Here is a 21,541-nt window from a genome sequence, read left to right as displayed (position 1 = left end):
GACATTCTAGCTAGAGCAATAAGTCAACAAACGGACATCAAGAGGATGCAAATCAGAAAAGAAGAAGTCAGACTCTCACTATTTACTGATGATATGATAGTTTATATAAGCGTCCTCAAAAATTCTAACAAGGAACTTCTACAACTCATAAACACCTTCAGTAATATAGCAGGATACAAGATTAACTCAAAAAATCAGTAGCCCTCCTGTACACAGATGATAAATAGGCTGAGAAAGAAATCAGAAAAACATCACTCTTTACAATAGTCACACATAACATAAAATATCTCAGAGTAACTCTAACCAAACAAGTGGAATACCTGTATGACAAGAACTTTAAATCTTTGAAAAAAGAAATTCAAGAGGACACCAGAAAATGGAAAGATCCCCCATGCTCTTGGGTAGGTAGAATTAACATAGTAAAAATGGCAATATTTTTGTAAAAGTAATTTACAGATTTAATGCAATGCCCATCAAAATCCCAACAAAATTCTTCACAGACCTGGAACTAATCTTACTGAACTTCATATGGAAAAGCAAAAATCCAGGATAGCCCAAACAATCCTGTACAGTAAAGAAACTTCTGGAGGCATCACAGTCCCTAACTTCGAACTCCCTACAGAGCTACAGTACTGAAAGCAGCCTTGTATTGGCATCAAACAGACAAGCGGACCAGTGGAATCTAATTGAAGACCTGGATATCAATCCACACACCTATTAACAGTCAAAGAGGCAAAAATTATAAAATGGAAAAAAGAAAGCATGTTCAACAAGTGGTGCCGGCATACCTGGATATCAACATGTGGATAGATCAACATATCTATCACCATGCCCAAAACCCAAGTCCAAATGGATCAAAGAACTTAACGTAAAGCCAACCCACACTGAACCTCATAGAAGAGAAAGTGGGAAGTACACTTGAACACCTCAGCAGCATAGTTACTGCGAGAAACAATAAATGGGGCCTCCTGGAACTGAGAAGCTTCTGTAAAGCAAAGGACATGGTCAGCAAGGCCAGGCTTTTGTATTTCGTATAATAAAGCAGCACAATTAATATAAGTTTTCATGTAATACCATCTTCTGTAAGAAAAAGAAGAAAACATAGAATCTTCGTTCCGAGTCACTATTACACACTGAACGATGGATTCCCAGTAAATTTAATACTCTGTGTTAGACAGAACCAAAGCTGTGCCACCTCGCTTCAGAATTCTGTTTTTAAATGACATCTAAGGCCTAGACTACTTCTCTGAGCATGGCATTTTATCAACCGTTCTCAACGCTGGAAAATCTACTTGAAAAATAAAAGTAGACTACGAGTTTGTTCCTCAGTGCAGAAGTGTGGGATTATTTAATCCAAGAGTTCCCACTTTTCTAGGAAGTCTTAGCAGGAATATTGGACTGAGAGTAGTTTAACTGATCTAAAGTATATCTTAAGGCCATCTTATTTATATTTCCCTTAAAAGATAATTCTGAGGTAAATTTCTTTTCCCAGGGACTACATTTAGATGGTAAGCAGTGTGAGCTGTCTTGGGTGTGATGCAGTTTTATTCATCACAGGTCACTTTTGATTGGAATATCATAGTACATAATTGCTCCTATGTAAGGTTTGATAGTTCTCGTTGGCTTCATAGTCAACCAGTACAGTTTTGAAGACAGTCATCATAACTGTCAATAAATATGTGAACTACGCATAGTCAGAGAAGGTAACAGCTTCAGACCACGGGAACCACGGGGAATGTGCCAGTGCATGACGTGTTGAGTTTCCACGTGTCTACTAAAGGGGCTGCCACTGATCACAGCTGTGTCACTGTGTCACTGATCACAGCTGCAGCTTCCTCCCTTTATTGAGTAGTTTCTTTTCCATACAGCTATCCTGACTACGGTTTCCACATCCTCTACTCCCAGTTCCTCTGTCCTTCCTGCCCCCCCCCCCATCTACTCCCTTTCTGCTTCTCATTAGAAAAGAACAGACTTCTACGAGATCACAACCAAACACGACAAAATAGAATATGATAAAACAAAATCCATCACATCCAGGCTGGGTAAGTCAGCCCAGCAGAAGGGAAAGATCCTTAAGAGCAGGCGCAAGGCACAGAGACCCCTTGTTCACACACTCTGTAGTCCTGTGTACATACTAAGTGGAAAGCTGTACTGTATGTGCAGAGGACCCATGCAGACCCGTGTGCGCCCTGTGCTGGCTGCTTCAGTTTCTGTGAGTTCATGTGGATCCTTTTTAGTTGATTCAGAGGGACTTGATCCGGTGTCCTCTGTCCTCTCTGGCTCTGACACTCTTTCCCCCTCCTCTCCTGAGGGTTTCCCGATCTCTAAGTGGGGGGGTGGGGATTTGATGGAGGCCTTCTGTTTAGTGCTGTGTGTTCCAAGGGCCCAAGAAGATTTAACTTTGGAAAGGAAAACAACCATGCCTTTGAATTTCCTGTCTAGAAAGGTAAATAAGTGGATATTGTATTTTATTTTTTAATACGATTTGAGATGGCTCTTACTATTTTCTAAAACTCAACCTTCAAGGTTCTTGGCCCCAAACAACTCACTATAAATAAAATCCTCAGTGAGTTCTTGGATCTGACATTTTGCTGCTGAGTTTCTGACGTTTACCAGGTCTCTGGGTCAGTTCCTCTATGTCCCATTATGGGAAGACACTCAGGAATCTTTAAGTGCCGCCTTATTTCCTTTGTCCTGGGTTCTGGTTACCATCTTTTCCCTTTTAACATCCAATTCAATTTATCTTCTCTTTGTTCATGACATGTATTATGTATACACCTGTACATATTTATGTGTGCATATACACATGTGTATGATGAATTGTTCGTGCCTGCTAGATATTTATGCAAAATATTTCTATTAACCACAGATGACATTTTAATGCCTTTCTTCTTATAATGTTTTCCTGAAGCATACAATTCTGCTTGATAATAAAAGTCTTTTTTTTTTTTTAATACTTCTGTCGTGCAGCTCAAAACTGTTCTGGATTAAGAACCTGTGGACAGTGCTTGGAGCAGCCTGGCTGTGGCTGGTGCAACGACCCCAGTAACACAGGGAGAGGGTACTGCACTGAAGGGTCCTCCCGGGGACCAGTGAGAGTTGGCGGAGCACACAACAGTGAGGCGGTACTCGACACCAGTCTGTGCCCCAAGGAGAAGAACTATGAGTGGTCTTTCATCCAGTGTCCAGGTAACGGCCTTCCGTTTCCTTCGTGGATGCCCAGTGTGCTGTGTTGTTTCTGTCAATCTCATGCTCCTCCGTGTTTCCAGGAACCCTCGTGGTGAGCGTGGCTATCATGACCACCCCCAGGGGATTCACGGGCCATCGTGGGTACTCACTACTGTGTACATTTGATGGCCACTTAGTTTTTCAGGGGCTCTTTTCAGAGTTGTGCATTCCTTATTCTGTGCTTGTATGGAAGGCAGTTGAAAATTTAACTTACTCAGGACGTGTCTTCTGAGTACCTGCTGTGTACTAGCTCGTGTGTTTAGTGAGTTAGGTGCTAGAGACATGGTTGATAAATTGGTTTTAAAATCACTACACTCATGGAGAATGTATGTTTATTGAGATAAGTGAGCTTATGAGGTCATGTGGTGGATGAGGTCATGGGTGGGTAAGTGAATCTTGGTTGAACTTGGGTTGAGAAGACAGAGCTTTGCTGAGATGTCCACACACATAAAAGCCTGCAGGAGAAGTGTGTCACGGCTGGATTCCTGTGGGATGAGCTACAGAAGAGGTGCCGGGTACATGAGAGAGTGAGGAGAACTTAAAGATGGAGCTAGAAAATCAACAATATGTGCTTCATTAGGCTGGCTACCACGCAGGAGTGTGGCACGCAGATCCTCTGGGGTCTTGGGAAGAGCCATGAAGAATGCTCAGAAGAGCTGCTCCTCTGAGGTGGGGCATCTGCCTGCTTCCTCCTCTGAGGTGGGGCATCTGCCTGCTTCCTCCTCTGAGGTGGGGCATCTGCCTGCTTCCTCCTCTGAGGTGGGGCATCTGACTGCTTCCTCCTCTGAGGTGGGGCATCTGACTGCTTCCTCCTCTGAGGTGGGGCATCTGACTGCTTCCTCCTCTGAGGTGGGGCATCTGACTGCTTCCTCCTCTGAGGTGGGGCATCTGACTGCTTCCTCCTCTGAGGTGGGGCATCTGCCTGCTTCCTCCTCTGAGGTGGGGCATCTGCCTGCTTCCTCCTCTGAGGTGGGGCATTTGACTGCTTCCTCGCACCTTGCTGATGCCGTGAGACTAAACCCCCACATTTCTGAGCTTCCCCAGAGACCCTGACAGTTTCCTTGGGACCAGTGACAGCTGAGGCAGAAGGGGTGAGAGCTACCCTGAGTACACTGTAGATGAGGGGTTTGCACCACAGGACGAGGCCACAGAGCCGAGTGAAGGCTGAAGAGACGAACCAAAGCGACCACAGATGGAACTACAGAGTGCTGAGGTCGCACGTTAGTGCAGCTTGCTCATGAGAGATGGGTGAAGACAGTCTGGAACGGACCAATGTGTGGATGGGAACACTGGTCACTAGTCAGAGGGTTCCTAGATATCACGTTAAGCTGAGGAGGTGCAGAAGTGCTCGGTGTGGCTCTGCAGCCATGCAGAGCTGTGCATTTGTCACAGTCCATCTTGTGCTCTTGAATGTGCTTCAGTAGTACATCAGTGCCCGGCATTCACAGGTTGTTGATCCAGTGCCTAGTATTGTAAAGTAAACAAAATACATACCTGTATGCCACAAAATGTGCAATCTGCTGTATGCAGTAAAGCCATTCACTTGAGGATTCCAGAATGGAATGCGAGTTGTCTAATGAATCTGACTGCGGTGGCTCTCTCTGTCGCTCTCAGTTTTTGTGTCTGTCTCTGTGTCTTGGTCTCTCTGCGTCACTGTTTGTGTTTCTGCCCCTCTGTGTCTGTCCGTCCGAATGTCTGTCTGTCTGTCTGTCTGTCTCTCTCACACACACGTGCACACACGAGTGCATGCATGTGCATACACACAGACTGACTATTTTCTTAGTCAAACTGTTTTTACTGTATAGTGCAAGGCTACAGAGAAACCTGTGCATACATCTGTGGTATTCTGATGTGTTAAGTTTGTTTCTGACAAGAATTATTTTGTAATTCTAACAACACTTTGTGTGTACACTGTGTTTCAGCAAAAACGTGAATGGTTGTGTTAATAGGAACAGAGATCTCACTTTCAGAGAAAGAGGTGAAGGCTCCATTCAATATTTGGTGCTGGACTCAAGCTTCTGACCATGCAGTCATACATTATACATAAAAACAAACAGAAATATTTATGTATACTAGGGTTAATTTATAGCTCTACATATGTCAGGTCCACGTATTTGTCAACATCCACATGTGTCCTTCCTCACCCCGTCATTTGGGCCCCTGACACTCCAGAGCAGTGAACCTCCCTAGTTTGTGGATATCACTTCTGAACATTATTCTCCGTTGCAAGACTCAAGGCTTTCACATAAATGGCTGTCTTTTAGTGGGGGCAGGGAGGGTAAAGGTATGCTTCAAGCATTTTGCAGTGCAGTGCTGAAGGAGAGAGAGAGAGACAGAGAGGGAAAGTGGCGGAGCAGGGAAGATGGAGTTGTACTAAAGCCAGTCTGAAAGTTTGCAATGGGTCAAACCCAGGAATCAATATAAGCATTTGAAATTAATTGACACACGCATGCACAATGCATGTACGCATACACACACTTGAAGTAGAAGGGGACAATGTGGGAAGAGTGAGGGAGCAATGTGGATGATATGATCAAGTTTCCTAATGTCGGGGTAAGACACTAACATTTGGTACAGAATACTTTGTTATACTTTTGCAGATTTATAAATTTATAAATCTAAAATTCTGTAACTATAAATTTCAAAGTACAGTTTGAAAAACACATGGCAGTTCTAGAGTAATAGTCAAAGGAAACTTGCAGAAAGGAAAATGTAGTTATTGGAACTGAAGGCCGGTGTGTGCAGTACATGTGTAAGACAGGAACAGCAACATGAAAGAGAAGCACTAAGAAGCAACTCAGCACTCAGGAGAAGTAAGTAGAGATAAAAATGCAAGATGCAACAGAGGTCAAAGATAGGGTAGAGTTTAAAGTTCCGAATACACTTAATAGGATTTTCAAAAAATGAAAAAGGAGAAAGAAAATCTTTAAAAATATTGTCCTGCAATGAGATATAGGCACTAAGCACAACTGGTGCCATTTGATTCAAATATAAAATCGTGTCCTTGAACACGTATAACCGTGCTCACGCCTTAGTGCAGTGGTGAGCTGGGCTCAGGCCACACTGATGCTCTGAATGTCCAGACTTCTCAGGTGTGTATTTCTTCAGGCAGGAAATTATATTAGAGGGACCTTCTCAAGCAGTTTGATGTCTGCTCTCATTTACAGCTTGATTGTACAAAGAGGTGTCTCACAGGACAGTGGAACCCTTCCCTGTCATGTCTGCGTGTAGAGGATGAGCTACAGGAAAGAAGCCTGGCTGGCACGTGGGTGGCGTCTCTTACAGGCCAGGGCCTAAGGAGTACACGGGGAAATGGAGAAAACGAGCTGGTGCCCACACCTTCTTAGATGTGCTTTGCTGAACTCTTCCCCACTGATTACGATGAAACCATAAGCCAAAATAGCAATCCCCCCGTGACTTGGTTCCTCAGGGATTTGACGCTTTGTTTGAAAAATTAAAAATCTGGCAGCAGAAACTAGATTCCCAAATCAGACCATGTGGCTGAGAATCCTATGCATCTACTCTAGAAAAGCTCTGAGCTGCATGTTAGTGCGGCCTTAGGGTGTGTGATCAGGGCTCAGGGGCTGGCGGGACCTCACACCTGAGACCAGAGACCAGAAAGCCGTAAAGACCATGCTCATGAGGTTTCAGATGAGAACAAAGGCTCTTGGGAGTTGGATTAGTGGCTCTTTGCTTTGCTTTCTGCTAAGAATTAGTGAAAACTGGGGAGTCCGAGTTCAAGGGTGATTCAGAGTTAAACTGGCAGGGATTTTAAGGTAGACTGTGGTCATGTTGTGGTATAGTGATGGTTGCTTTCAGTCAGGTTTGGAGTAAGATTTTGAAGCAAAAATTAAAGCAGAAAAACTGGAAAGGTTTGTAGTTTGAACAAAAGCTTCATTAGTTCGGGTCTATTGCATCTAGTTTCCTGCATTTTACAAGTAATATCTCTATGGACCCATTTTATTTTAGTGGCATTAGATTGTGTATAAGATTTGTGGTTTTGTGGTCTGCCTCTCTGTAGGGAGAGCAAAGTTTTGAAACTAGAGATAAGGTACTTCTATGTCATCAATTATACATTTAACTTGCTTGAAAAAAACCCAAATCAAAGTATAAAAAATATTCCACTTTTTAAGATGGATATGTGCAGGCTGAAACTGCTTATTCATTCCTGGCTGCTCAGACCCAAATTCATCACACAGAAACTGTATTATTTGCAATACTGTTTGGCCAATAGCTTTAATGTATTTCTTGCTAGCTCTTATATCCTAAAATAACCCATCTCCATTAATCTGTGTATCATCACGTGACTGGCTTACCAGTGAGGTTCCAGTTTAGTTTTCCTGCCTAGTTCTATTCTGTTAAGCCATTGGCTGAAAGCAGTTTCTTTATTATCCAGTGGCAATAAAACATATTCACAGCATGTAGAGGGGAATCCCACATCAAATGTGAAAGTAGTGTAACATGTAATAAATAACACGTTGGTGGAGGTGCGGGGCCGAGGTGTAGAAATGGGTGGACTCTGCATCAATTATTTTTCAACTTCTTTATGTGTATATTTGTTTATGACATGTATTCCATGTGCCATCAATTCATCATTTTAACTTGTATAAGTCACGGCTTTTGAGTGCATTAATCACTATGAAACCAAACCTGGGGCCCCTTAAGAGTCATTTCAAATTTCCCCCTTCTCCAGCACCTAGACACATTAATTTACTCCCACTGTTTAGTTGGGCTCTTATGATATGTGGTCTTTGTCCTTAGCTTTTAATCCCAGCATCTATATAATGTTGTCAGGATTTATTTTTGTGGCCTACATAAGTTCTCTTTGTGTCGATGTAATATTCAGTTACATAGATGCACCACAGCTGTGCTTTCTTTTGTTCGCTAATGTACTTCTGGTTATTTCTATTATGGTATTGTGATTGATGCCCTTGTAACCATTGTGTGAGAACGTCTGCATGGAGATGTTTCTTTTTATCTTTGAGTTTACCTAGAAGTGGATTATCGAGTCATATGAGAACCCCATGTTTAATGCTTTAAAGAATTGCAGGACTTCTGTAGAGTGTTGAGTTTGTGTTGGCATGGGGCCTGTTCTTAAGAGCAGTTTGTTTCCTCTATGAGACTCTCTAGAGGGAACTATTTTTTTGTTGTTGTTTCCAAGTGACTGCTGAGTTAGCAATGGGTGTGTGTGTTCATTTCTTATTTCAGTTTTATGACTGCATCTAGTGTAGACCTGTGCAGACTGTGTGCAGGCTGCCTCAGTCTTACATGCATCTGTTGTATCTAGAAGGCCATGATTCCTTGGTACATAATTGATTCCCTCTGGCTCTTACACTCTTTCTACCTTCTGCAGAGTTCCTTAAGCCCTGAGGAGAGGGATTAGGTGAGATATCTCATTTCCAAGGGAAAGCATATTGTCTGGCCGCAGGTCTCTGTGTTTGTTGCCCTCAGCGCGGGAGGAAGCCTCTTCGCTGTTGTCTGAGCATGGCACAGACCTGCTAACCTGGCCCTCATGGCTGGCCGTGTCCGGCGAAGGGACAAGGACCATTGATTTGAAGAATCATCTAAATTGTATACAAAAGAAAAGTGAACTAGCCCCGGGAAGGCTCCCTTAGTCTTCTCATCTTTGAGGACCCATGCAGTGACCGCTAAATGTCCGCTCTCACACATACCAACAATATATGTTGATCATGTTTCTCTCTCCATCTTCTCCTCTTCAGCAAGTCTTTCTGGACCCTTGGATCACACACCTCTTCCAATTTCATGTTCTCTCTCCGTCTCTGCCTCCCTCCCTCAGCCTGTCCCTCTCTCTGACTAAATAGCCCACAAAGAGGACTGAAGAACTCTGCTTCCTGAAGGTCTGGTTTGATACCCATCACAACATGATAGCTCACAACCACAGTAACTCCAGTTCCAGGGCATCCAGTGCCCTCTTCTGGCTTCCAAAGGAACAGCACATCTATACTGTACAGACCTACAAGCAGGCAAAATATCCATCACAATTAATAAAATTTTGAAAAACAGAGAAAAAAGTATGGGATTTGCAAAGTCTAGCATATTGGCTGTCTAGTCCCTTCCAGTGAAGAAACCATTATTTTATCTCTGTTCCATGCTATATTTACACGATTTGAGTTGTAGATATAATTCAAGGTGCCACTCTGAGCTGCCCTTGTGAGGTCTGCGAGACCTGTGGCAGAGGGCGTGTGTTTTACATGCGTGTTTGATTTCAGAGTTCCTTAACCTTGTGGCGACGTGCATTTCAGACCCACACAAGGAGAGAGTCTGGGTTTCTGTGTGCTAGTGGCACATCCGGTTCCTTTCTGCTTCTTTGGTCTGCGTGCGCTTTGGCCATGTGTTCATCTGCACAATGCAGGTGATGACTTCAGTTTCTCAACATGACTCAGCTTCTCTCTCTTCCCGGGAGGTGGCAGCAGTTGCGCTTCCTGGCCTTGCTAGGTTTGGTGCCCGTGTCTGCTGATGCTTGCCGTGTATCCTGTGTAGAGCTCGGTCTTAAACCACGCACCGTTTCAGTCCCTGACAATTTCTTTGTCTTTGAAGGAAGGCTATACATTGAAAAAGGTTTTGTTCCAGTTTTTTCTTTCTTCTGCTGAATTTACGTGCAAACATGTTGGGAATTTAATAATAATGTCATGAAGATATTTTTAAATGCAGCACATCTGTTTCTAGAGAGCCCATATTTTCAGAGCTATGTGCTTTATTTGCATATCAAATGATAAATTTGTCATTATGTTTTATTTTGATTTTTTTCTGTTTGTGTTTCCATAAATAAGGAGCCATCTGGGGTAGAATTAAAATGTAGGCAAAATAAAATAGATGGATTGTCTTTAGTTTTATTTGTGTTCTGTAGTTATGTTAATATTAGACCATTTAAAATGACAATTCATCCAGGGAGAATTATTCAGCGTCAGGTGATGCTACCTCTTGCTGCAGTCTGGTGGGGGTGTTGGTTGAAGTGTGACCCCTGGCCTGTGAGTTTAGCCTTTCCTTCTGTGTCTGACACAGCTGGTACTCAGGGTCCAGCGTTTTACAGCACGCGTGTTTTTTTTTCCCCCTTTGATTGTGTATTAGTTGTAAGCGTTGACAGTGGCTAGCCCTCCCCTCCCTGGAATTTTCCCTGCAGTAGGGTCTAAATTCCATCATGTCTGTATGATCCAGCCTCCTTATCACGCCTCCCTGTAACACAGTTTTCAGAAGCTTTGTGGAGCTGGACCCAGGAAACGCTTCTTGACTGCCCTGTCTTTTCCCCTTCAGGCAGGAAAGGTTGGCTGGCATTGGGCCAGTGTGCTCTTTAGTGTCAGGAGGTGGCGGGGATTATTCCTGGCCTTGCTTGTGTAGCTGCTGCCACACCAATTGCTGCTCTAGTGGGGACTGCTCTGGTACTGACGTCATAATCTATATACTACATTAGATTTGAGAGCTAAACTCATCTTTCTTTTTCAGAAGCCAGTGCTAATAGTTAGATAACTTTGTTTCCATGTGGTTTGCGATTTCACCAAGTGTGTTAGTCTATCTCTTACTTTGGTTCTTCAGGCAATTCTTTGTGTGTAGTGGGTACTCGTTTTTTTTTAAACAGAATGATTTAATTTTGTATCTGCCATAGAGCTACAAAATCCCTTCTTAACCATTTAAGCACAACAGTAGAAGTTTTAATATCAATGTTTTTATTATAAAAGAACTCCATGTATGTTTTTGGTGGCTGATGATACAGAAAGATCTTGCCGAACTAACTTGGCCATCGCTAACTTTTTGAAAAGCATATCTGTGAGTTTTAAAACATTTGAAAAAAATTGTGATATTTTAAATATTCTTTTACATATTTGATTTTCTTTTATCCTGACCTTTTGTGTTAGATTTTCTTATTTTATAGACGATTTGAAAACCAGCTTCTTGCTTTAAGACAATAAACCTTGCTGGGTGGTGGTGGTGCAGGGCACGCCTTTAATCCCAGCACTCAGGAGACAGAGGCAGGCGGATAGAGATAGGATAGGTGAGTGTGAGTCAGCCTGGTCTACAAAGTGAGCTCCAGAACACCCAGGACAGTTTCACAGAGAAACCCTGTCTCGAAAAGAAAAAAAGAAAGAAGATACACTTTTATTCAAATTAAGAGTCCCTTTGTTTATCTGAATAGCAATTTGTTTTCTTGAAATTAAGATCTGTTGCCTGATATTTTTTGTATTTATAGTTTGTTATTAAGTATAAATACTTCTGTGATCTATTGAGAACTTAACATTCCTTATCAAAGCTCTATTATATAATCTTGTCTTATTTAATGGATAAAACATTCACATGATTCTTTAATGAGCATATTAAACTGTTCCCCACCTACCTGTAATAGGTCACATTATCTCTAGCCCCTTCGTCTATAAGCAATGAGGTCAGTGTGACCCTACGATAAGACACATTCTGACTTACTGATGCTCTCAGCTAACAGTGTGCTGTATTTAAGAACTGGGTAAAGCGCTTTGGACTTGGCTAGAATCAGGCTTTAAAAGTAACGTCTGTCTTGAGAGCTGTGTACTTCTGTTGTTATTGAGCTGTTTGTGCTCCTTTCTCCCTTTCCTTCAGCTTGTCAGTGTAACGGACACAGCACCTGCATCAATAACAACGTCTGTGAGCAGTGCAAGAATCTCACCACTGGGAGGCAGTGTCAGGACTGTATGCCCGGGTATTATGGAGACCCCACCAACGGAGGGCAGTGCACAGGTAAATAGTTTGACTTCAGCGTGTGTTCGTTAACCAGAAGAAAGTGAGAATTGAGGGGTCTCTTCTGGAGACTACACCTAAAAATTTTGCTATCCATCTTCAGTATTTTTGATTGAAGACTCTGAAAACTATAAAAGTTCTATGATATGCTTATTTTAAAATACTACATTTTACTCCAAATTGAATGCATACATATTATAAGAAATTTAGCAAAAGTGCATATAATTTCATTATTTAAGTGATCACTGCAGACAGTTATGTTCTGATTGGAGCCTGGAGTGATTGACAATTATAGACGGTGCCTGAGCAGGCGAGACTTCTTCTCTCACAGGGTGGCAGTTAAGGGTGTGAATTTGGTCTGAAATGTTAATTCTACCACTGTTTAAAAATAAGCCATTTTGACTGTGTTCTTCGCGCCAGCGCGGTTTCTCTTTTCATCTTATTGTAGCTGTAACCCCTGCTTTCCTTTGCCAACTTCATACACTCCCTTTAAACCCACGGAGTCCACCCGTGCTACAGTGTGTGTGCGGCTGTGGAACGGTCCAGTGGGGGCACAGTTGAAGTAAACTCCCCAGCGAGGGGCGGGGCTCCAGCGAGGGGCGGGGGCTTCATGGCCCTTTTTTCATCCCTTCCGGACTTTCAGCTGTCTTGATCTTAGGTCATATGCATGCAGTTGAGCTGCGGTGGGTTTGTGAGTACAGCCCTCCTGCCAAAAGTGGAAAATATTGTTTGACAGCTGTCGTCTACCATCGCTGCTTTTACAGTCTTCCCAACACCTCTCCTGTGTAGATCCTGAACCTCGTGGGGAGGGTGACAGTGTCGGTGTTCCAGGACTGAGCGCTGTAGATCCGGAGCCTCGTGGGGAGGGTGACAACGTAGGTGTCCCAGGACTGAGCGCTGTAGATCCGGAGCCTCGTGGGGAGGGTGACAATGTCTATCCATCTAGGGCGGAGCACTAAAGTCTCTGTTTGCTCTGCACCTTGACCAGCCGTGAGTCCAGCCGCGTGTCTCTGTTAATTGCCGTCTACTGCAATAGGAAGTTCTTCTGACTGCAGCTGAGCTCTTATTAGCCCATTGGTCTAATAGACCAGATATGTATATGGAGTGCAGTTTAATACTGTGTGCATTTAGCAGAATGCCGGCAGTAAATTCTTTCCTAGAGTTTATGACTCAGTCAGCTAAGGTTCTTGCTCCAGTAACCAGGTATGAATTTTGTCTTGTAGAGTAGGCCTTCAGTCCGATAGGAGGTTAATTCCTGCCAGAACATGTCAGTTTGTCAGTGGGCATACCTTGCTGTGCTGGTCATTATTGCAGGTCTTGGTGTTCACGCCTGGGTAACTGTTGATTACATTTCCCCCTTAGTTTTGTACATAGCACCACCTTCTGCTGCCGTGAAATTAGCCAGTAGCGATGAAGCACCAGATTGGTACCAGTCAGATCTCTCCGTGTCCCTGTGGCTCAAGGATGTGGTGTCCTCGGCAGTGTCTCGCCGTCTAGTTCTGGAGCGTAATGAAGTTTTTGAGAGAAGAATGTTCCAGACAAAACTACCAGCTCTAATAAATCTCCTTAGAAATAGTGTGAGAAAGGGAAATACTCATCATGAATTGATGACGAATAATGTGTCTGGAGACACAGGAGGGCACGAGAGGGAATGGCTAGAAAAGATGGAGAGGGAACGCGGTGTTGTGCGGGAGATGGAAGAATTCTGACATCCACTCTGAGTAGAAGACCCACTGACACTTTGGTGTGAAGTTGCGACAGAGAAAACTTACTAAAAAACAGAGTCATTTTAGGTACTGTTTTCTAAGTAAGTAGTCAAGGTTCCACGTCCAGTGGGAAGGTTCCTGTAATATGGATATGATGGAGGCTTAGGCCAGGCAGTGTTGTGAGAGGCCGTGTAAAAGCATTAGATTTGATGTGGGGCAGTTACTGATAATAAATGTTGATGGGGTCCTGAGAGGCTGAGGTGTGGCCTTCTGGAACAGCCCTGAGGTGGAAGCTTCTAGTATGTATATTGTGTGCAAAGTCATGATGCTGGTTGGGGTCATCAGGAGAGTTGGGAGAAAGAGAAGACCAAAGACGGGGTCTCCAGCCATAAAGGAGGAGAGCTTGGTACAGGAGGGCACGAAGGAAGGGACGGTGGAGCTGGAGGAAAAGCAGAGGGTGTGAGGTTTTTAAGTTCATGTGTGAGAGAGAGCTTGACCCAAGCTCATTCAGAGAATGGGATTCTTGGGTTTAGCAAGAGTTAAGGGTCCATTTGCAAGAATAGTTTTCCTAGGGGAAATGAGTGGAAATATTTCTAATCAAAGTTAAAAAAAGAATCTGTATCATATTAAGGTTTTGGGTGTGTAAGGTTTCAGGGCCTGCATGCAGTAGAGGAGCACATGAGATACAGTCAGCTGTACCAGGCTGTGGAGTTCAGATACAAGAGGGTCTGCATCCCCCAAGGAATACACTGTGTGAGGAGGGGCAAGAGCTCGCCCCTGCGCTGTGTTATCCTGTTAATGGTGGATGTCTTCCGGGCTCCAGCCCTGTGGGTCGTGCTGTCTCCATTGTGGACTGTTGTTTGATGGTTCTCACCAGTTCTTCTGGATCACATCCCAAGAGTGAATTGCTGGGTTGTGGTAGTTTGGTGTTCATGGGTTTTGTTTTTGTTTTTGACTTTATGTTTTTGGTTTGTTGAGACATAGCATTTCTCTGTAGCTTTGGAGCCTGTACTGGAATTCACTGTGTAAACCAGGCTGGCCTCGAACTCACAAAGATCTGTGTACCTATGGCTCCTGAGCGTTGGAATAAAGGTGTGCCACCACCACATGACTTATCTTTCATTTAGTGCTAAAACTAAAACCATTGCTTGGGTGGTGTGGGACAATGGTCTGTATTCTGTCAATTATATTTTAAATAAATGCTGATTGGCCAGTAGCAAGACAGGAAGTATAGGTAGGATAACCAGACAGGAAGTAGAGGCAGGTCAAGAAGAACAGGAGAATTTTGGGAAGAAGGAAGCTTCCTGGGCAGTCCTGGCCCAGCCACAGAAGAAGGAAGATGAGACTGCCTGGCCGAAAAAGGTACCGAGCCATGTGGCTAACACAGATAAGAATAATGGGCTAATATAAGTTATAAGAGTTAATAAGAAGCCTGAGCTCATGGGCCCATCAATTTATAACTAATGTAGACCTCTGTGTGATTTCTTTGGGACTTAACTGTGGAAAGTGGGCAGGACAGTAACCTCAGTCAACACGTGGGGTTTATTTTAACTCTTTTAAGTAGATGTAATGGCAGAACCAAGTGCATTTGCAGTGTTGAATTTTCTCCCAGATTTTTTCCTCTTGTGAACGAACTTCTCTGTCTATCACTGCCCACTGCCCTGCACTGCCCACTGCTCTGCACCGCCCACTGCTCTGCACCCCTCTTTCCATCTTATGACCTGTGGCCACCACAGAATGCTGAGTTTGGTACCTATTGGTTTCGTGGGAGCCTAGGCAGTTTCGTGGAGGCTCACCTTACTAGACCTGGATGGAGGTGGGTGGCCCTTGGACTTCCCACAGGGCAGGGAACCCTGACTGCTCTTTGGGCTGACAAGAGAGGGAGACTTGATTGGGGGAGGGGGAGGGAAAGGGGAGGCGGCGGTGGGGGAAAAAAAAACCCATACCACTAACTTGTGTATGCATTCCATGAGACTCTTGGAAGGTTTGGCTCCACTGAACTTCATAAGCCAAATAAAAAACGTTTGATACATTCCACGGGAATGAAAAAAAAAAAAGAATGCTGAGTTTGACCAGGTCCTTTTTATGAGTATTGGTTCTTTGCTTTTTAGGCTAAACAACATTCTGCTATCTGTTTAAACTACATTTTTATCTCTCCTGGCCATCCTTTGAGAGATACTTGAATACATCTACGTTTGGATATTTTGAGTAACACGTGCTGTGTATGTGGGCGTGTAATACCTGTTTGAGTCTCTGTGCATTATTTGTTTGTGCCATTGCTATTGTGTTTCTGCAGAAACTATTTTCAGAGATGTGGTCCATTTTTAATAATGGGTTTGTTTTGTTGTTGTTCCTTCCCCCCAAATTATAAGACATCTTTATAATAACCTTATAAGACTGCGATTATCAGATATTTTCTTCTACATTGTAGATTCTCTTTTTTTTTTTTTTTTTAAAAATCAGTGTCTGTTCTTTAAAATATCAAAGTTTTGAAGTCCAGCATCTACCCCATCTGTGACCTGCTGGAGTGTGAGGGGCCTGGTCCTATATATCTTCATGACTCGGGCAATAGCAGGATGTTGGGTGGGACATTGATGCTGTGCCAAACCCAGAGGCTGTGGACCTGACCAACAACACATTACACCATGAACATTTGCAATTAAAGCCGTGTGGACAGGAGGGTAGCGTGCATGACACACTCCCCTGATACGGCTCCCCGTACCGAGACGGATGGAGAGGTGATGGAGAGGTGGAGGACCAAAGTTCATTTTTATCTTATTTTCATTCTGTTTTAGCTTTCATGTGGGGGTGAACTACAAGTCAGGAACTCAGAAATTTTGCCGTGTTCCCTCCCCCCCTTTTTTTGGTAAAACCAAATAGATAAATATGTTATTTTCAAAGATTTGAAAAGAAAGTTTCAGGGGTTAAAAAGATGGCTCAATGGTTAGGGACCCTCTCTGTTTCTCCATGCATTTGGTTCCTAGTACCCGTGTCAGGTGGCTCATAGCCTCCTGTAACTCTGGCTCCCGGGTATCTGATGTCATCTTTTGGCCTCCAAGAGCACATTCACACAGACACATACAGACAGACACACATATACATACATAGACACAGATATAGACATGCACAGAGAGTCACAGTCACAGACACACATAGTCTCTCTCACACACAGATATACACAATCACAGACACACATACACTAACAGATACATAAATTAAAATACTGAACCTTTAAAAATAAAATACAAAAATTTCCGATTTCTTAAATTATGTTTTAAGTTTTAAAAAATTTTTCTCATACCATATATTTTGATCATATTGATGAAGTCTGCTTTATGTAGGTTTTCTGTTTTGTAATTAAAAACGAATACTTATTTTTATCTTATTTGCATGCATGTTCTGCCTGAGTGTACAGTGTCACATGTTTGCAGTACCCTTAGAGACCAGAAGGGGGTGGTAGGTCCCTTGGGACTGGAGTTACAGATGTGTAAGCTACCATGCGGGTGCTGGGAATCAAACCAGGGTCCTTTGGAAGGGCAGCCGGTGATCTTACCCACTGAGCCATCTCTCTAGCCTTTGTTGGTTACACTTTTGTCATAGATCAGAATGTATGTGATTGATTCTACAAACTTTTGCCAATATGGGCAAGAAGGAACACTTCACTCTATAATAGCTATGAAATAATTTAAATTGTTATGAAGGATTTTAAATTTTCAGCAGGCAGGGGACTTTGAGAAATATGTTCCCCTTTGGGGATAGTATTCCTCTACTAGATTTAAAACTAGTTCAATTATTCCAAATTAATTTCTGTTCCTGACATGGCACATCTGGCAAGCTAAGGCACAGTAAATAGGAAATTAAATGGAATGAAGGATTGATGTCTATCTTATTCATTGTTATCGGTTTTTATGAACTTTAAATAATCCTTAACTTTTTTTTTTAAGTCTGAAAAGGTGGCACAATGATATCTTGGTGTTTGTGATCTATAAAAATAACTGATCTTCTTCACAGCCCCATTGTTACCTAACTAGTCAGCATCACGTCACATTGGGAAATTATGTTGTGATGACTAAAATTAAAATTTAAAAAGCCAGAAAGCATGCATTTATTGCCATGTTCTGGGCACGGAGCGAAGGTCCTCTAGCAGTGTGGAATGTGCTCTGAGCCCCTGAGCCCTCTCTCCAGGTCCTTATAACTTCTTTTAGAAGCTTAACCTCTGAAAACTGGTCGGTCAAGCATTTCCAATGCTATATATTTGGGTAATTTTATGATTGTTTTTAGACCATAGCATTTATAGTTAATTGCTATAATTAATGATTAAACATGCTTTTTTAGGATCTTGTATGTGTATTTGTAGATTTGTATTAGATTATGTGTCTATAACCATTGATAGTTTTGTAGAATACAGTGTTGTTAAGAGTTTGAATTTTGAGTTGGGCAGCACTTGGGAGGCGGAGGCAGGTGAATCTCTGTGAGTTCGAGGCCAGCATAGTCTACAGAGCTGGTTCCCGGGCAGCCAAGGCCATACAAAGAAACCCTGTATTGAAAACAACAACAACAAAATAATTTGAATTTTGGTACCATATTGTTTGGTATTGCTTGCCACTATCACATTGGGTAAATTTAGTTCCCAGTTTCCTTATTAGCAAAATGAAGCTATCTTATATTGATAAACAAATCTTCAGTGAGATTCATGTGTGTGTGTTTGCATGTGTATGTGTGTACACGTGCATGTGTGCACACATGTATTTATTTGCAGGCCCCCGTGTTTGAGACTGGTATGGATGTTATATGCATGTTAGAGTGGTTACCTCACTGTGTTCCTCAGTCTGCTGTTTTTGAGGCATTATCTCTGACCTGAACTCGCCAGCTGTTGTGTTGGCTTGCCAGGGAGCATCCGGGATCTGTGTTCTCTACCTGGCCTGCTCTAGGATTGCAAGCTAATGCTAGAATGCCCAGATTCAAAAAACATTTAGTTATTATTATTGAGTGTGTGTGTGTGTGTGCACATGCATGTGTGTGTGCACACTTACAGGGGTGGGAACATGCATGCCATGGTACATGTGTGCAAGTCAGTGAACAATTTTTAAACTAATACGTTTATTGCTGAGAATTTCATGTTTGTATATTTTGATTATACAGCCCCCCATTCACCCTTTCCATGTTCCCTTGGGTCCCCCCCATCGCCATGACAACTTGATGTCATTTTTGCTTTTCTTCTGTCTGTCTCCTATGGAGTGCATGAGTGGCTCATGTGTTCACGGTGTGGAGTCACTTCTTTTCCGTTCTCTAGCATCACCGAAGGACGCAGGTCTGGTCTGTGCAGCACAAGTTGCTCACCACAGACTCATCTGGACAGCCTAGGCCCAGCTTCCTCTTTTTTTGTGCGTGAGTTTTTGGGGCTTGAACTTTGGCTTTTGTGTTGCAAACACTTGGCCGACTGAGCATCTGTCCAGCCTCTTGGGTGAGAGTCTCCTGAATACTAACCCCCAATTGAGCTCCTGTGGTGAAACTGTGCTGATCAGTATTCATAACATTGGTGGGTTTTAGTATGTTCATAAAATTGAATAACACAGATGGGCATGGTGGCACACGTCTGCTAACCCAACACTGGGTGCTGCTAACACAGAGAATCGTGTATTCATGGCTACAAACTCTGATGTTCAAGGCTGCTGTGAGTTAACTCGTGAGACACCACCTCAGAAGACAAAACAAAACCAAATAATGAACAAAACAGAACAGAACAATTGAAACAAGGATGGGGCTTTGGCTGAAAGGTGCAGCTTCTGCTCAGCATGGCCAGCCCAGAGCGGACCACCCAAAAATTATTTGACAGAAAGTTAATTTTTAATCCAAATTTGGTGGTTTATTATTATGAAACTATTACATTCAAAGAAACTGAAGATTTCACTGGACTGTGAATACTGTATACAGCCTGAGGTCATTCAGGATTGCTATCCTACTTTGTAGAAAGCTTGTTTACCCTCTCCCTAAGAGAGCTGTGTACAACCAACCTGTTTACCTTGGATTGTAAAAAGTTTGTTTACCCTCTCCTTAAGAGAGCTGTGTACATTCGCCATGAATGTCCGTCCCTCGCCTGGCGCGGCTCAGCCTGGTCTACAAGAGCTAGTTCCAGGACAGGTTCCAAAGCCACAGAGAAACCCTGTCTCGAAAAACCAAAAAAAAAAAAAAAAAAAAGAGAGAGAGAGAGAGAGATATGTGTACAACCAACCTGTTTACCTTGAGAGAGCTGTGTGCACCCAACCTGTTTACCTTAAGAGAGCTGTGTACAACCAACCTGTTTACCTTGGATTGCCCGAGCAGTTAACTTACAACAAACATGAATGCACCACTGTAAATTTGTTTATCAGGGTTTCACTATGTTGTCCTGGCTGTCCCACAACTCTCCATGTAGTTCAGGCTGTCCTCAAACTCACAGATCTATCCCTTTGTGACCTTCCTGCGAGATTTGGGTTAAAGTCATGGCTATGTTAACTATAAGATTAACTACTCTTCCATGCCACTACCTTCAAATACGGCAAGCATGTGTGCAGCTATGAGAGTAAATCATAGAAAGAGCAAATGGATTGAAAGCATCTTTATAAAATGAAAATCTGGCATAAGCGTTGAAGACAACACATGGACTTGCTTGATAGCCTTTGTTGTCTAGGGCGATTGGGGGCAGCTAGAGCTAGGGATTTTGTCCTTTGAAAACTCTATTAAAGATGTGTGTGAAGTGTCCCTCATTCCTTCCCCCATGTGATGCTTTCTACCCTGTTCAATAAACACCACGCAAAACCCTTTGTAGGACTCAGACATAAAGGCAGGGACAGACAAGACAAGGCAGCATCCAGCAGGCACAGATTCAAACCCATACAACAGACAGAAAATGGCAGAGGGCACAGGGAGGCATAGAGTTCAAGTCTGGGCTCGCTCTTGGTTGAATTCCTCCAAGGGGAGGTGCTTTTAAATTTCGTTTCCTTAATGGGACACTGGCATATTTTGGGACTCTGAAGTTAATATATTCAAAGTGATGCATTTTTGGTATACCTTTAAAAATATTCTCTCAAAACTGACTTATAAATTGCAGTAGAAGAAAATAGTGACTTTTTCTGGAGTTGGCAGCAAGTGCACCTACTGCAGTTCTTTACAAGGAAGAATTATCCTTGACATCGTCACATCGTGATTGAATGCCTACTGACTGCCATCAAGTACGTTCTAACTTAAATTTACAAACATTATGGAATACTGTCATTGTATTATGATAAAGCAGATGATCGAATAAGGGAGAAGGAGATTGATTCTGATTGAGTGCTCTGGGAAAATCCCATTCCAGAGATAATTTGATAGCTGAGGACAGTGTGTTAATCTATGCTTGAGTTTCCTATAGTCATTACTGGTAGCATGCTTTTCATTATAATTCATTCTTCACACAAAGCAGCTAAGTATGTTATTAGCCATAAAATAGCTGACTACATTTCTTATGCTTGTTTATTTGTAAAATATAAGTGCAAAAAGAAAATACTTTTCCCGTCTTGTATGACTAATAGTTTTTCTTCTTCTGTTCTTCATATTCTTTTGGCTAAATTTATTATAAAATACTTAATGGGTTTGACTTGTATTACCAATAAGTTTTTTTCTTAGCAGTGCACTCATGTTTGCTTTTAATAAAGGTTTCATCTGCAAAACTTACTTTATTGTCTTGGTGCCCTGTTAGTTTCTATTAGCAATTGACTTATGGAAATATTTAATATCTGATAAACCCTCTGGAGTATGACAGTAGCACTTTTAAGCCTTGGGTAGGATACAGGAGGGTAAGTGCCATTTTGTTACTAGGATGAGGAGTCTTTTTGTTATCAGAACCTAGCGCAGCCGTATCTGAT

The 21,541-nt window shown here is 42.6% G+C and overlaps 1 protein-coding gene across 5 annotated transcripts in view; it reads left to right on the top strand.

Moving 5' to 3' along the window:
- Nucleotides 1–21,541, top strand: part of Atrnl1 (attractin like 1) — a 503,194-nt gene that overhangs the window by 102,338 nt on the left and 379,315 nt on the right. For all 5 annotated transcript variants that reach the window (XM_050147216.1, XM_050147226.1, XM_050147253.1 and 2 more), the window contains exons 18-19: nt 2,971–3,189; nt 11,815–11,952. In XM_050147216.1, the coding sequence (XP_050003173.1) occupies nt 2,971–3,189; nt 11,815–11,952 (357 nt within the window). The remainder of the gene's footprint in view (nt 1–2,970; nt 3,190–11,814; nt 11,953–21,541) is intronic.

Source organism: Alexandromys fortis, unplaced genomic scaffold (genome assembly GCF_014885135.2).
Source record: "Alexandromys fortis isolate MF-2015 unplaced genomic scaffold, M_Fortis_MF-2015_v1.1 scaffold_16, whole genome shotgun sequence".
Classification (NCBI taxonomy): Eukaryota; Metazoa; Chordata; class Mammalia; order Rodentia; family Cricetidae; genus Alexandromys; species Alexandromys fortis.
The sequence above is the reverse complement of the archived record's forward strand: the minus strand, read 5'-3'. Positions and strand labels throughout refer to the sequence as shown.